The sequence below is a fragment of the Molossus molossus genome, unplaced genomic scaffold (genome assembly GCF_014108415.1).
Source record: "Molossus molossus isolate mMolMol1 unplaced genomic scaffold, mMolMol1.p scaffold_m16_p_14, whole genome shotgun sequence".
Classification (NCBI taxonomy): Eukaryota; Metazoa; Chordata; class Mammalia; order Chiroptera; family Molossidae; genus Molossus; species Molossus molossus.
This window is the reverse complement of record NW_023425349.1, coordinates 31,510,405-31,527,099: the sequence shown is the minus strand read 5'-3', so window position 1 is coordinate 31,527,099 and position 16,695 is coordinate 31,510,405. Positions and strand designations below refer to the sequence as shown.

The 16,695-nt window shown below is 52.5% G+C and overlaps 1 protein-coding gene across 17 annotated transcripts in view; it reads left to right on the top strand.

The window, feature by feature from the left end:
• TMOD1 (tropomodulin 1) overlaps positions 1-16,695 on the top strand; it is an 82,014-nt gene that overhangs the window by 50,320 nt on the left and 14,999 nt on the right. For 13 of the 17 annotated variants that reach the window (XM_036260877.1, XM_036260879.1, XM_036260875.1 and 10 more), the window contains 4 exons: positions 4,984-5,073; positions 5,912-6,042; positions 7,724-7,831; positions 10,021-10,164. In XM_036260877.1, the coding sequence (XP_036116770.1) occupies positions 4,984-5,073; positions 5,912-6,042; positions 7,724-7,831; positions 10,021-10,164 (473 nt within the window). Of the gene's footprint in view, positions 1-4,983; positions 5,074-5,911; positions 6,043-6,345; positions 6,504-7,723; positions 7,832-10,020; positions 10,165-13,133; positions 13,254-16,695 lie in introns of those variants that run through there. The other 4 variants (XR_004959487.1, XM_036260888.1, XM_036260886.1 and 1 more) reach the window with 4 other exon arrangements.

Genomic DNA, 16,695 nt, shown 5'->3' with positions numbered 1-16,695 from the left:
ACCAGCTGTTCCTAGTGCTGGATCAGGCCAGCATTTCAAAGATGCTGCAAGAGGTGGAGGCGGTGGGGGCGGGACATCTTGCCAGAGAGCTGGGCGTGGCAAGCCCACCTGGGGCAGGGTGGAAGGGGGTGGTCTGGCCTTTCTCGAGGAGGGAGCGCATGGAGCCAGAGTGTGGACGAGCCTTTAGAGACAGAACCGTAGGGAGAGGAGGGCATCCCTGGAGCTGCCACCCAGCTCCCAGGCAGAGCCCTTCCATGAAGCCGGGGCACCTATTCACACATTTGCCAGCCATTTATCTGGCCTCCCTTCTGTGTGCCAGGCTCTGACCGCTCTGGGGAAAGAATCCCAAGAAAGCAGCCTGGTTCCTGCCCTCACAGAGCCACATAAACTAACACCGAGGCCAGTGTGAAATGACCCGGGAGAGTGAGTGTCGTAGAGGAAAAGAACAGGTGCAGGATGGGGTCTTGGCTGGGTGAGGGGGCAGAGATGAAGCTGATCCTAAAGGAGAAAGGGCAGGGAGCCCCGGGGAACAGGGGGGAAGGCAGGCCCCCCTGAGCCGCTTGCTTTGCAGATTCGTGTGCAGCAGGCTCAGTGTTTGGTGATGCTAGCCACCTGGAGGAGGTACAGCAGATGTGTCCCCTGACTCGAGTGTGTGTGGCACGGGTGAGGCAAGGTCTGCGAACTCTCATCTGTTCATTCGTTCTTTTCATGTCTGCACCATCCATGCATTCGTTCACTCACTCATGTGTGTGTCCGTTAGGGAACTCCTACCATGAGAATGAATCAGATCTGTTCCCTGCCCTGGTGGGCCCAGGATTGAGGGGGACAGAGCAGAAGCATGTACATTTTAATGTCAAGTGACACCACGGGGTGGTGAGCGGAACTTACAGGCTCTGACAGTACTAAATTCTTGGCGTGTGGCGTTGGGTTGGAGCTTGGAGGAGGGAGTCATCTGCAAGCATTTGGCGTTATCAATGTTTCCCATCCCCAGTTAGGGAGGTGATCCTGGCTTGCCTTTAGGGACCTTCAAATGGGACAGGATCCAAGAAGGAATGGGGGGTAGGGAGACTCACCCTTCAGAAAGAGCCAACCTTCAGGCAACCCCCAAGGACAGTTGGCACCCCCTGGTTCTTGTGACTCTCAGAGGCAGTTCTAGGAAGACCCCCCCCAGCTCCTGATGTACTTCCCTGCCCTTAGACTCCTGCCCTACAAGAGTCAGGGTGCGCTGATCCAGGAGCCATTCAACTGCACCCAAGTCCTGGGCCAGAGCCAGCTTCTGCCGCCTGTTCCTAGGAGGCCTGCCGTCGGCCCCAGCCTGATGTGTGCTGTCATCCCTCTGCATCCTCAGTGGAGTTATGAACCCAGGAAACCCTGCCAAGGCAGAGAGGAAAGAGAACTTGATGTTCTTTTTCAGAGTTCAAAAATAGTCCTTTTTGAGTTTTGAGGAAGATTTGACTTATTTAAAAAAAAAAAAAAAAAAAAGATCACATTCCCCAGTGCTAAATTCAGCCTTGCCAATATCTACCAAGAATGAAGCAGCGCAATGTTGATGTGCTGTTTTCCTTCATCATTCTCCTCCCTCCCTCCTCCTCCTCCCTCCCCCCCTCCTCCTTCCTTCCTGGAACCCTAATTTTCTTGGAGCTACAGGGTGGTTTTGTTTCTTCTTAGGCCTACTATTGACATTTATTCCCTCCTAGATATATGTTATCTGTTTTTAGAACTTGGAAGTAGAGGGGAAGTTTTAGAACTTTAGACCTGCTGGTGACCTAGTGTGTGGAGGAGTGTGTGGGAATGAATACTAACTTAGAAGCCAGAGAGTCCTCGCTGAATGGTCTTTGACAAGCTACTTCCCTCTCGAGCCTGCTGGGAATATGAAGGGTCCACAGCACCTGCCCTGGAGGGTGTAAAAAATCAAACAGGATAAAAAGATGGGATGTTAAGTCCTATGTGAAAGTAAGAGATCAGCTTTCAAACATGCCCATTTTACAGGTGAGAAAACTGAGGCTCAAAAAGCAGACGTGATCTGGACAAGGTTACCCAGCAAATTAGTACCAAGGCCAGACTGGAGCCCAGGTCTCCTTCCTCTGGCCCCTGGCACTTTCTGTAACCTTCCTGCCTAGGTCCCCCTTTCTGGACTGTAATGGGAAGCTATCATCCGAGCACAGAATGCATTTCCCATTTTCCACCTCTCTATACACTCTAAGCAAGACCAGCCAGCCACATGAGGTCACGTCTTTCCTGTGATTCCCAACAACCTTTCCAAACCTGCAATCGCAGCAGCAGCCCAGGACCACCGGGAGCTGCTCCCTGTGTAGGAGCTGGAAGGCGGCTCCGGAAGGTGATGCACAGTGCTCCAATTCACCTGCCGCTGACTCAGGCCCAGCTTCCACTACCCACGTAGGCACAGCCTAAATAAAAGCCCAGAGAGCTTGTAATAATGCAGATGCCTCGCTCCCTACCAGCTCCCCTTAGCGATGAGCAGGCAGGTCTAATTTTAGCAGGGAAGACTCTTAGAATGTGAGAAACAGAAGGGACTTTGAGATCATCTCATCCTGCGGTTCTCAGCTCCCACTGAGCATCAAAACCATCCAAGGAGATTAAATATGACACCTCCAGAGATCCAGATTAGTTGGTCCAGGGTGGAGCATGGATATTGTCTCAAAGTTCTCAGGTGAATCGTATGTACAGCCATGATCTTGTCTCACGTCTTCATTGGACAGGAGAGGCTGAAGCCTGGAGAGGGAGGAGACTTATGCCAGGTCCCACAGCACTGGGGACATGATCAGGACAGATCCCCTGACTCTTTCCTAAGGGCTCTGGTGTTTCTTCTCTAACTAGAAACCATATCTAATAAAATGACTGGGGGAATTTTTAAAAAACCAGCAGCAAATAGTATTTACCAAATACCTACTATATTCTAGAAGAGGTAGAAGAAAGATGATATTCTTTCCTGGCCTCTGGAAGTCCATAGTCCAACGGGGAAGCACACACGTACTGAGATATCTCTAACACCATGTGGACGATGTGCCGTGATAAGGACACCAGGTGCCATGGGAGAACTAACAGGGAAGAGGGAGGAATCCAGGAAGACTCCCTGGGGGAGGAAGTATTATTTTAAGTCCTGAGGGATGGGGAGTTGTTAGGTCAACTACAGGATGCTCAGTTGGATTTGAATTTCAGATAAACAATGGATAAGTTTTCACTATAAGTAGGTCCCAAATACTGAATGAGACCTACATATACTAAGCATTTTTTATTGCTTATCTGAGAGTCCAATTTAACTGGGTGTCTCTAGTTTGATGTGCTAAATCCAGCAGCACAACTAGGATCAGGTCAGCCGTGGGCAGTGCGAGTGAACAGAGGGTCGCCGTCGGAACAGGAGGTTGGCAGAAGCAGGAGAATCTACTGAGCGGTGGCTCTGCCCGGGACAGAGAGGGGGTGGCAGAGGGACAAGGCTGTGGGAGCAGGGCCAGCCCAGGAGGGTCGGTGAAGCCAGGCTCTGGGGATCACAAGCCACCATCCACCCACCCCGATGGCTGTAACAGCTCACGGTCCCCCCATGTCCTTCTCTCCCCTCTGCAGTCAGTTCTCCAGACCCAGAGTAACACACCGAACTCAAGTTGAACCAGTTCGTGCCCTGCTCTGGCCTTCAGTGGCTTCCCAGGCTGTCCCTGGGAAAAGACATCCAAACTCCTTATCTAAACCTAAAAGACCCTGCAGGGTCCAACACCGACTTTGAATAAAATCTGCTCCCAAGGGTTACTGAAAGGATTCAGGGGGATAGTGTCAGGTGGTGATGTCCACCTTGTCCTTGAAACCATGGGGAGCTTTTTAAAAAAGGCAGATATCTTGGCTCCAGCCCAGAGGCTGTGGTTTAATTGGTCTGGGAAGGCCTGGGCGTCAGGAGTTCCTAAAGATTCCACTGTGATTCCAACGTGCAACCAAACGAGAATCACTGAAGTACAGCACCTTTCTGGCCCAGAGCAGGTGGCTCAGCGGGGGCGCTACGCCGTCCACCACGTGTCCATCATCTGTGTCTCCTGATGGCATCTCTGTCCATCATCTGTGTCTCCTCCCTCCTCCCTCCGGGCCTTCCACTCCCTGAGCCTAGGGCTTTCCCATCCACCGTTCCCTCTGCCCAGAATACTCTACCTGCTTTCTCTTAACTTGGCCAACACTCGTCATTCCCATCCAAGTCCTCCTGTTCCACTCTCCCAGAACACACGGAGCTTCTCCTTCATGACACCTGCTCTACTCTGTGCCTGTTTCTTGTTGTGTGGGTACCTGCCTAGCGGCTCTGTCCCCAGCTGACGGTAAGCTACCTGGGCAGGGATCCTGTTTTTCTTGTTCCCTGCTGTCCCCTTCGCCCCTGGAGCTGGACACATGATGTTGGCACTGAATAAATGTGAAATAAATGAATGGACGAAAGAATGACTGAGCACAGGTGTGATGTGGTCAGATTTGCATTTCCAGAAAGATCTTTCTGGCTGCTCTGTGCTGAAGCTGGGGGTGGGGCCAGGGCACCAGCAACTATACATGTGTGACAATATAGCCAAGAAATGATAGTGCCTCAGCCATGACAAAGGTGATGAGTGGGAGGTGGGACAGATGAAGAACACTGTTTAGAAGGGTGGGGACTTGGTGAAGTGCCAGGTAGGGAGGCTCTACCCTGAGGGACAGGGAGGATGACAAGGGAAGAGGCTGTCGCTGGGGAAGGCAGATTCTGTTTGGGCCACATTGGGTTGGGTGTGCCAGTGGGACCTCGGGGGCCATCTAGGAATCCGAGGCTGGGGACCAGAGCAGTCTAGGCCGCTGACAGAGATTTGACACTCATGTAAATAGAGGCAAATAAAATTTAAAAGTTTTAATGGGAGCATTTCTTGCCATTTCTGGGAGCAAAAATGTTGAGGGTGTGGATTGTCCATGCCCGGAGGCTCTTCTGTTTGAGCGGGCCAAGTCATGGGCCCATCCCTGTCCCCGCAGCTATCCTGGGCATGCACACGCTCATGAGCAACCAGCAGTACTACCAGGCCTTGGGCAGCAGCTCCATCGTGAACAAGGAGGGACTCAACAGTGAGTACGCACCTGACTGCGGCTTCAGCACCCTCCTGCCCCAGCGAGGCCACCTTGGGAGTGAAGTCATCCTCGCTCTGCTTGCTTCCTCCCCTCACGCTCTCTGGCTCAAGGCAGAACTTTTATATTCTTATGTAGCCAAACCTATCCACCTGTTCCTCTTTCTCTCCTTTGTCTTGTTTACGCAGCCCATCTTCATCCCAGTATTATTAAAATCTCCTCCTATATTTTCTTCTAAAAGTTGTAGCGGTTGACTTCTTAATCCACCTGGAGCTTATGTTTGTGTGTGGTATGAGATGAGATCAAATTTTCATTTTTTTAATGGATATCTCATTGTCCCAACACCATTCTTTGCAAAGCGTGTCTTTCCCCCACTGGTTTGGGACTCCACCGTGATCGCGAACTCCCGTGCATCCACACGGCTCTGTCCCTGGGGGCCCTCCGGTTCCACGGGTCTCCTTGTCTTTTCCTGTGCCAATATTGCATAGTCTGCACTGCTCAGGCACATTGTTCCAAGCTGGCGTTTGGGCCCCAGAGAGGAGTGGGTGCCAAGAGTCACTGGCTGACTCCTCTGGGAGGCTTACACATTTCTCTCCCATCCAGGCTTCCTGTCCTCCTCACAGGAGCCCTGTTCACAGGCTACAGGGTGAGGACATGGCCGTTAGAGAGTTTAAGGATGTCACCTAGTTCTGGCAGGATGTCAGACCGTCCGAGCAGGGCCCTCACGCCCTCCCCTGTCCCTGACCGGTGCCGCCGCTTCCTGCCAGGGTGTGCTTGTGTTGCGGGAAAGTGGTCCCCAAGTTCCCGTGAGCCACCTCCCTTTCGTGGGTCACTCTAGGTGTGATTAAACCGACGCAGTACAAGCCCGTGCCCGATGAAGAGCCAAACTCCACAGACGTGGAGGAAACGCTGGAGCGGATAAAGAGCAACGACCCGAAACTCGAAGAGGTGAACCTCAACAACATCCGGGTGAGCCTTCCTCTCGCCTCACCCCCTGGGAAGCTCTGGGCCTGTCACCGCCCTGCGCTGAGGCTGAGCTCGCAGAGGCCACGGCCTGTGGGTCCGGGAGCTTCTGCATCAGGAACGGGCACAACCTTTCAGAGGGGAGGGCAGTTTAACAAGCGCGTCCCGTGGTCCTGGTGTCCTGTGGATGACTGCCATCAGGCCCAGGGTCCCCCGGGGCCAACCCAGCCTCAGCTCGGAAACCCGCTATGTTATTCAAAACACAGCTTCTCTGAGATAAACTCCTGAGTCACACACTTGGCGACACAGGATCTCAAGGCTGGAAGAGCCCGGTGCCCACCAGGCTCGCGGGGTAACCCGACCCCGGAGGGGCCGCCCCTGAACTCCACTGTTGCTGAATCGTGCCCCGTTCAGCCTCCTTCGGCACCGGCACCGGGAGGGAGCTGTCGGCCCAGATATCTGCAGAGGTATCCCAAGCTGTCAGCCATCTCTCTCCGGACGTTTCCCGTGTGACCACCAAGGGCACAGGAGGGACAGATGGACGGGCCGTCCTACGCTGGACAGGCGGCGAGAGAAATTCAGAAGCAGCCCAGCTGCCTGCCCACCTGCTCAGCCGGAGGCCAGTGGGATTAGTCCTGGGCGGGGGCGGCAGTAAGACAAGACGAGGCCCCTCACTCCCCGGTTCCTCTTTCCTTCCTTCTCCACTTTCTTTTAAGTGACTGCCAGCCCCATAGCACAATCAGATTGGAAACCTGGGTCTGAAGTGTCCCCCTCCACCTGGCGTCCCAGGCTCTGTTCCCATGGGGAGCTAAGGTGACACTCTGAAATGAGAGACCCATTCGAACACAGCCAGGGCCTCTCTCGAGTGCCCCCACTGCCTGCCCTGTGCCTAGCGGGAGCCGGGCACCGTTCAGAACTGCGCACGCTGGCAGTGAGTGCCGACGTGCAGGGCTTGGGGTGCGGGACCTGGCTCTGTGCCCTCACCGAGGGCCTCCGCTGGGACTCGCCCTCGCCAGGCCCCAGGTGGCCCTCTGCACATTAGGCAGTTGGAATAGATCCCTGTATTTCACCTGAGTAAATGAAAAAATATATACCAGTGCCCAGACCTACCTGTCCCTAGATTCTAATTTTATTGGTCTAGAGCAGGCTCAAGCATCAGCATTTTGTACAAATTCCCCAGGAACCTCTGATGTGTGGCAGGGCTGAGACCCTCCGGGACAGATGTCTCTTAAAGATGATCTAGGGCAACCCCCCTACACACACTTTGTTTTCCAGTAACAGGCCCAGAGAAGGGGAGAGACCTCCCCAAAGTCACAGAGCAAATCAGAAACATTGTCAGTTGCTGGGGCAGAGGTCAAGCCCTGCCCCCCCCCCCAGCCCCCTTGAAGTCTTGGCACAACACCCCTCTCTGCGCACTGCCTTGATTTCCCTTCTCTCATCCCTGTGTGCACACAGCAGGAGTTGTGCATCCTGCCTGAAATTTTCAGGGAGGATTTTCTCAATCTGTTTATCGGAAAGTTCTCCCCAAACCCCAGCCATTTGGAGCAAAGCCCTAATCCTTTGCCCATTTAGCTTTTTGGTCAGAGACTTGCTGTAAATCAGGCTGCATGTGTGAGATAGTTGCTTCCCATCTGTTCGCCCAGTGTGCCCCTGGCAGGGCTGCTTGTCACTGCCTTTCTCTCTGCAGAATATTCCCATACCCACCCTCAAGGCGTACGCAGAAGCCCTGAAAAGCAACTCGTATGTGAAGAAGTTCAGCATCGTGGGGACACGGAGCAATGACCCCGTGGCCTTTGTATGTACCTTTCTGTTCTGCTGTGTGAGGGTGGGAGGCATTTAAATAGGAGGGTGGCTGCTTGTGGCCTCAGGGCTGGCCATAGCCCTCTGATGAAGAACCGGGCGTGGTGAGGCGAAGCGCACTGGGCGAGAGCCAGGAGAGGATGCGGACAGAATGGTTGTTACCCAGGCACCACCTGTGCGTCATCCTACTTACTCTTCACCACCACCCCTGATCCCAGGAGTGCAGGTCTCCCCACTCTGCAGATGAAGAACCTGGGGTGCAGGAAGCTCAGGAAACTTGCTTTGTCCAAAGTTGCAGAGCAAATGGGAGGTGAATCTGAGATTTATGTTTTTTATCCTCACCCGAGGACATTTTTGCATTTATCTTCAGATAGAGCGGGAGGGAGAGAGGGGGAAGAGAGAGAGAGAAACATCGATGTGAGAGAGACACATTGACTGGTTGCCACCCACACAACCCCAACTGAGGTACGTGCCCATAGCGGGAACCAAACCCAGGACTCTCTGGTCCACAGGCTGACGTTCTAACCGCTGAGCCAAACCGGCCAGGGCTGAATCTGAGATGTAAATGCAAGTCCCATGGACCCTACAGCTAGATACCTGCATTTAGCATGTCCTGTTGGACAAGGGCCTGCCCCACACTGGACCTCAGTTTCTCCATAGCTAAAATCATTATCTTTGTCAGCAGGTCCTGGTGACCAATCTTATTTATGTTTTTTGTTTGTACCCCGCTGCCTGCCCCGGCTCTTCTGCCCACCCCTACACCCAGTTTCTCCACCCCAGTCCAGCAAACAGCCTCTAGGACCTGCTCAGCCACCAGCATGTCCACTTAGATCAGCCCGATGGACTTGCCTTCTGAACATTTAACAATATTCTGATTATCAAGCTCAGGCAGGCTTCTCCTGGGGAGCAAGAGGGATGCTGCGGAGAGAACACAGACTGGGCCCCTCCCCTCAGGAGGGTCCAACCTACTCAGGGTCACAGAGCAAGTGGCACGGCGTCCCGGGGTGCACAGCGGGGCGAGCTGAGGAAGGAGTGAGGATTGCAATAAGGAAGGCTTCCTGGGAGTTGAGCCTTGTGGAAGGTTTCAGCAAGCAGGGACGTGGAAGGGCGCTCCTGGCTCAGATCATCGTTTCAGACAAGCAGGGCTCACAGATTGTACATCCGGGCCTATCAGCTGCTGGTGTCTCCTTTCCTCCCTGACACATTGTTTCCACCAACCGCTAATTACTTCATTTCCCTCAAGGCTCTGATTGTCATCTGCACCCCGCCAAATTCCTCCCGAACGTGCCGGGGGCTACCTGAGCTCCTCTCCTCCCATTTGCCCTGGTCACTTGCCCAGTGGGGTGGTTCCCCAGGCTTCCCTCTCTGCTCCATGCTGCTCAGACCAGGAGAACGACTCTGGAATCCCAGCGGGGAAATAGAAGAGACCAGTGAGGACATGGGGGGAGGTTGGGACTCCACCAGTCACTCGGTGAAGTGACGGAGGCCCTGTTCTGTGTTGAGCACTGTGGGCACCATGGTGAACCAGGTGATTGTCAGCCCACCAACAGTAGAAAGTCTGCTGGCAGAGACAACATCAAAATAAAAACAGTCTAACCTGGAAATACTAGCTCCATAAAGGAGGTTATGGATACATTCTATGAGCTTCAAGAAGACAGACCACAGCTAGCTGGGGGTGTCAGCAAAGGCTCGGAGAAAGGGGCACAGAATGGCCTTGAAGGACAGGCAGGGTTTGGGTGAGGGAAGCAGAAAGGAAGAGGTACTCCATGTAGCAGGGACAGGCTAGCAGAAGCTAAGCAGTGGGGGAGCACTGGGCATGCATGGGGGACGGAGTAGCCCCACCATGAAGGAGTAGCCCCACCATAAGGGAGCAGCGAGAGTTGAGGCTGAAGGAGAGAGTAGAACCTGCATTCTGTAGAGGCTTTGGATGCAGGCTGAGGAGCATGGAATAATCCAGGAGGGGTTCGGGAGCCATGGCCGGTTGGAGGGGAGGGGAGACACGGAGCTGTGCTTGGTGAAGGCAGTGTGGAGATCCTCTTGCCTGGTCCCTAGCTCGAACAGAAGTGTACAAGGGACTCTTGCTCCCAGCAACGTTCCCTCAGTAGTTTAGTTTCTAGCCAAGAGGGGCTCAAGTCTTGCTCAGGGTGACTCACGGGTACCCCCGCTTTTCTCCTGCGGCTCAAGGCCCTAGCGGAGATGCTCAAGGAGAACAAGGTGTTGAAGACACTGAACGTGGAATCCAACTTCATTTCCGGAGCTGGGATCCTGCGCCTGGTGGAAGCTCTTCCACACAACACTTCTCTGGTGGAACTGAAAATTGATAACCAGGTAAGATGAGCAAGGGCCTCCTCGGGTTCTTCACGACGTGATGCTCACCACTCTGTACGTGTCCTGCATGCTGCTGGCTGGAGGAGGTGCTGCTTGATTGTAAAAGCTCCAGGTCCCGGCTTCAAGGGACCTCCACATGCTCACCTTCCATCCCCATCAACTGCTCTTGCAGCTTTTAGTGTGTTCCCCTAGTGATGGGGAGTTCACTCCTTACCCTTCTGTTATTAGTGAGACTATCCTTTCTTACTTCCTTTTTTATTTTTGTTGTTGTTGTTAATCCTCACCCAAGGATATTTTTCCATTGATTTTTTTTTCTTTCAATAGAGTGGAAGAGAGAGAGGGATAGAAAGAGAAACATCAATGTGAGAGGGACACATCAATTAGTTGCCTCAGGCCAGGAATCGAACTTACAACCCAGGTACATGCCCCTGACTGGGAATCAAAACCAAGACCCTCTGGTCCACAGGCTGATGTTTTAACAGCTGAGCCCAACTGGTCAGGGCAAGACTATCCTTTCTTATATCCAATAGAAATTGTCTCTCTTAAAGTCCTGTTTGTTGGGCTTAAATCTTTTCTGTGCTACACACACAGGACATATCTGTTGTTACAAATCTTATAAATCATGGGAATCGTCCTCACCAGGCTAAATATCTCATTTTATTCAATCACCCCCTATTCATTCTCATTCTCATTCATTCTCTCTCTCTCTCTCTCTCCTCCCTCTCTCTCTCTCTCTCTCTCTCTCTCTCTCTCTCTCTCTCTCTCTCTCTCTCTCTGAGTTTTTGAGTCTCCATACCATTGAGGATATCCTCTGGGCAAATTCTAGTTCGATCCTTATGGGGTATTGTTTATTTATAACTTCTATGATTCAGTTATTTATTTTTAAGGTGACTCTTTCAGTTCTGACTTTTAAAATAATTCTAGTAACAAAACCTTGTATGTAAGCTATCTTGTATGTTACATGTGTTGAGGGTGCACTGTGGGCTAGGCTCTGTGCCATGCACCCGATACACATCATCTCTGATTTTCCCAACCTCGCTGCAGGATGTGGGCATTATTTATCCCAGTTTACAGAAGGAAAAACAACTCAGAGAGGCTGAGACAAGCAACTTTCTCAGGGCCACCAAGTTTGCACTTTAGGAAGTAGGATTTGAATCCAGGACTCTGGCTCCAAAACCCACACTCCTTCCATTACACCACATTGTCTCCAATGTTAAAACGCTTTCTTCTTGATGGTGTGTGGATAGGGAACTTTTTTTCTCTCCATGAAACTCTTTGCTGAATGGTCCTATAAATGTGTGCATAGGAAAAAGATTGGAAGGGAATATAACAATTATAAATAGAGGTTCTCCCTGAATGAGAAATTTAACTTGATTGTAAAATATTACAAACATACAGAAAAGGGCATAAAACTTGAATGTATCATTTAATGAATCACATCAGGCTTGTAAGCCCTGCCCAGGTCAAGAACTAAAACATTAGCAGCTTCCAGAAGAGTTCTGTGGTCCCTTTTCAGTCATAACCCCTTCAAAGCTCTTACCAGTTTGCTCCCTACGTACTTTTATACCACCATGTTTTTGCTCTTGCTTTTCTCCCCCACTGGAGAGTCCTCTCCTGCTCCTACCTGGAGGACTCCTCCTCTTCCTCTGGATCCAGCTGAAGCTTTTCCTTCTCCCGGTGTATTTAATTATATTTAATTTGATTTTTTCTTTATTGACTTTAGAGAGAGGAAGGGATAAGGAGAGAAAGAGAGAGAGAGACAGAGAGACATCGATGGGAGGGAACATCGATTGGCTGCCTCCTGCATGCCCCCCACTGGGGATCAGGCCCATAACCTGGGCATGTGCCCTGACCAGGAATCAAACCAGCAACCACTGGGTGAATGGGTCGACGCTCAACCACTGAGCCACACGGACCAGGCATCCCGGGGTATTTTAGAGCCAGCTTGAACCAGCTTGCAAGAGCAGTCTGTGCACCTCTTTCCAACTCCCCTTCAGCAATGGCATGTTGGAACCCTGGAATCACCCCTACTGGGAACATTGACACTATGGAAATTCACCCACCAGAGTGAGTTAGGCGCTCCCTCCCTGTGCTCTCCCGGGACCTTGGCTTCCCTGTGAGAATCTCAGAAGCTGGTGCTGTGTCTGAGTCACCCCGATATCTCAGGGCCGAGCTCAGAACTCGGCCTGCAGCAGTGCTTGGTAAGCAGGCTGCCCTGGATGGTTGTGTGTGTGGTTCACTGCACAGTGAGGGGCAGGGGTCGGAGTCCAATGCGCATTCTACCTTCCAAAGCTCGGTGTGGGGCTTTGTTCCCCAGAGTGGGTGCTTTATGCTAATTCATATAAAAAGGCCACAGGAGCCTGCAGCGGCCCTGTCGTGTGAATCTGCTGCGCTGGACTCCTTGCATCTCTCAAATGCCGGGGTCCTTGCACTTTATTGCCCACCTTTTATGTCCCTCCTTGGGCCATTGCTGACCCTGCTTTATTGGCAGGAGGGGCACAGCAGATGGAACAAAGGCATACAGCAGGCTTGGCAGCAGGCGGGCCAGGCCCTGGAATCGGCTGGCCATGTGATTCTAGCCTGGCTGTGCAGCGAGTCAGGGTCTACCCAGGGGCAGCTGAAACCTGACACCCAGGCAGAATGTGGCCAAAGATGGCCCAGAGCCCTGGCCTCAGGTCACCGTGGTGGCAGTTGTCAGGGAACAAGCTGCCTGCCTGCCTTTTCACTACTATCCCCCCAAAGCCCAGACAAGGAGCCAGTGCTGACCGTCACCCACCCTCACCCTGGCTGAACTCCCTAGTGCAGGAATGATCACCTCCCTGGGCCTCAGTACCTCCCACGTAAAGGGGGATAATAAGAATTTCCACTCCTGAGGAGATGGCAGATTAAACTGCGTGGTTGTTAACTTCTGTAGTTACTCCAGAGGTGATCTAGGCAGTTGACACATTATTCTGAATTAACTTCCTGAGCAGGTACCGTGAATCCATGATGTCATGTAGTGCTCACACAGACTATGATGGAGTGTTACAATTCATCCTGGAATTGTAGAGGAAACTGAGGCCCATGCCAGCAATGTGACCTGCCCAAGGTCATACAGTTCGTAAGTGGCAGAAGCAAGATCCAAACCCAGGTCCGTGACTTCAGAATCCATGCTCTGTGCCTGTCTGGGCTCTTGAACCCTGCTGTCGTTTCACATGGACCTCGCTTGGCTTTTCTCAGCTGTCCCTCCGCTTTGGTGCAAGGCCGGAGCATTCTCACCGCCTACCCCCACATCCCGGAGCCTCCTTTGGGTTTATCTCAGTGTTGGGTGAGTGCCGGCTGCACCCCGGAGCTGTGCTGGGCACTGCGCGAATGAGGCTCCACCTCTGCCCTCAGGGACTCCGCGCTGCCAAGGGAGATACACACGTGCAGAAATGACCTCAGATGAGGTGCCCAGCGAGCCACAGACAGCGGCCCTGCTGCCCACGGAGCGAGCGGCCTCCGGCAGGAGCAGGCATCCGGGGGCTTCTGGGAGGGGGTGGAGTGTGAGTATCTCAGGGGGTGAAGTACCGGCCCTGGCATCCCTATTGCAGGAAACCACATGAAGGAAGAGAAGGAAGAGGGAAAGCCAAGGAGCCCATCTAAACATGATTGATGGTACCCCAGAGGAAGGCCAGAAAGGGAGTTGGGAGTCCGAGGGGCTCTGAATGGGGGCTGAGGGAAGGGGGGCTGCGGACTGCCCTGTGCACCGAAGGTGTGTTCTGGGAACATGGCTCCCTGCTGGATCGGAGCGGGTTGGGAGCAGGGAGCGGGCGCCAGGGCCTGGGAGACCAGAGCAGGTGTTAACGTGCTAGATGAGGAGGCCCGTGGGGAGTGCTCCCTATGCCCGGAGCCTGGAGACTGAACGCGGTCTGGCAGGGGGGAGGCGGGCGGGGAGGAGGCTGGTCTTGGGGAGGATGCTCCGCCACCCAGGCTCTGGGGAAGGCCACCATGCCTCTCGCAGTGTGTCCTAGGAGGTCTGGGCATGGTGACTGCCTCTCATCGGGTGCCCCAGCCCCTAGACTTCTGGGGAGTGTGACCAAAAGGAGGTGGTGAGTGGCATTTGATTTATTCCTCATTCTTGGTTAGTCCCCGAAGCCTTCAGAGCCTGCAGCCTTCTCCTCAGCCCTTGTGCCCATAACCTGTGTCAGTGAGTCTGTGTTCTCCTTCCTCCTTATATGGCCAAAGAAAGGGACTTCGGGCGTTCTACCCCTTGACACGGAGCCTCCCAGGCTGGCTCAGGACACAAATTCAGGACCCAGGACTCTGAGGCTCTTTGTTTACTCAGCCAGTCTTTCTTGATCTCCAAACATGCTCTGTTGCTGCCTGAAGCTGCCCAGAGCCTGCAGGGAGGGTGGGAGGGGGCAGAGGGCCCCTGGCCTAGAGCTGAGGGCACCGAGGAAGCGGCTAATCCAGCCCTCCTTTTGCAGGTGGGGAAACTGAGGGTCCGAGAAGGGACGAGACTTGCCCGAAGTCCTAGCTCTAGTAAGATTCAGAGCTGGGCTGGAGCTGAGATGCCCTGACTTTCAAACAGGCTGCACATATGCATGGACAGCCCCCAGGGCACAGACCCTACGGAGAGAGTTTCTGCAGGCCCGGTCCATCCCAGGCAGGTCACACCCAGACGGCGGTTCTCTGGGCCTCTCACTTGACCCTCCTCACTCCCAACAGAGCTCCCTCCAGCAGGCCGTTCCCTGGGACCCTGAGGGCACAGGACGCTCTCCCTGCCCCTCTGAACAGACAGCAGGGCCTGAAAACACGGCCCCTGCCCACATGAAGACATGTGCGAAGCCTGGCATTTTAGCTGGATTTGTCGCGTTTCATTCCAAAGTCTGACAGTGAGGATGTGCTTCATATTTTGAAAAAAGCTAAAGAAAGTGGATTGTGGTTTCTTGTTTATCCAGATTGGATTGTTTTTTTCTGATGAAAATAAGTTTAGAAAGAAAACAAAAGCCACGTTGAAATAGGACCCTGAAGGGTTTCACACAGGGCGACACCCCCTTAATATTAGATGACACACTGTGTCAGCTGGCTGACTGTTTTAAATGAGGCTGAATATACTTTGGGTTTTGCAAGACGTAAGCAAAACACTCTTGAGAACCAAAAGAGCAAGACTTTTCGCCCAGTCGTGTTCTCTGTTTTGTGCCTTGTACATTTACCTCCGAAGCAGCAGTTCCTGGTCTGGGCCTCATGTCTGCGTCTGTTTTCATTGTGAATCGAAGTCATTCAGCCTGGAACCATCGACCTCAGTGAGAGGGCTGGCCTGCGTTACTGTTTCTTCCACTACGTGCCAGTTGTGTTCTTCCACTGACCTCACTTCTCAGAGGAAAATGAGATAAAATCAGTGGAAACGAGAGGGAAAACAATATGACAAAGAGAAGACCCCCTTCCGGTGCAGATTGGAATGAATCGGAATAAAGATTTGTGACAACCATCTCGCTCCATGAAGAGGCTCCTCCTGCACTCTTCGGAAAAACCAGCTTTCCAGACCAGACACAGGCCGGCCCCAGGATGACCTGTCTCAGATTTCTGACACGGGAAGTCAGACAAAGGATCAAACCCCAGCTAAGCCCCAGCTCTGTTCTTGCTGCGTAACTGGGGAAAGTCACTTAATGTATCTGTGCCTCAGTTTCCTCATCTATAAAGTGGGAATAATACTGATACTCAACCTAACAGGGTAGTGAGAGGATTTCATGTATTGATCCCTTAATCAGTACCTGGCATGCGATATTCTCTCAATAAAAGGGGTGATATTTCTATTGCTTGTTAGACCCAGTGCTGGTGGACAGGTGGGGTGGGAGGACTGATCTCTGAGAGACAGACTCTGGCTCCTGCAAGGAACAACTTTTTACTTCCTCTCTTTCTTCCCTATTCCCTCCCTTTCGTTCGTACTTATGCTTACTTTTTTAGGGAATTATGTAACTTACGTATAGTAAAGCAAATATGTCTTAAGAGACTTCAGTGGATTTATACATGTATATAAACCTGTGTGATCCCCACCAAGACATAGAGTGTTTCCAGCACCCAGCAGACTCCTGCACGCCCTCTCCCAATCAGTACCCTCCAAATACAGTCGTATCCTGTTTCTATCACCATTTAAAAATGTGCCCATTCTTAAACTTTAGATAAATGGAATCACGTACATGGGCTCTCTTATGTCTGTGTGGCTTTTTGTTGTTGTTGTTCAACATTACACGTGAGTATATCAAGTATCTATAGCTGTGTAACAATTATCCTCCAAAATTTAGCAGCTTCAAACAACAATCAACATGTTTTCGCTCACAGTTTCTAAGGCTCAGAGATCCAGAGGCAGTTTGGCCGCACGGTTCTGGCCCAGGATCTCCGATGAGCTTGCAGTCAGGTGCAGTCTGAAGGCCTGACCACTCCCTCGTGGCTGTTAGCAGGAGGCCTCAGCTCCTTGCCAGGCGGGCCTCTCCATGGGGCTGTTCCAGTGCCCTCACTCTATGGAGGCTAACTTCCCCCAGAGCGAGTGACCCAAGGCTGAGAAATCAG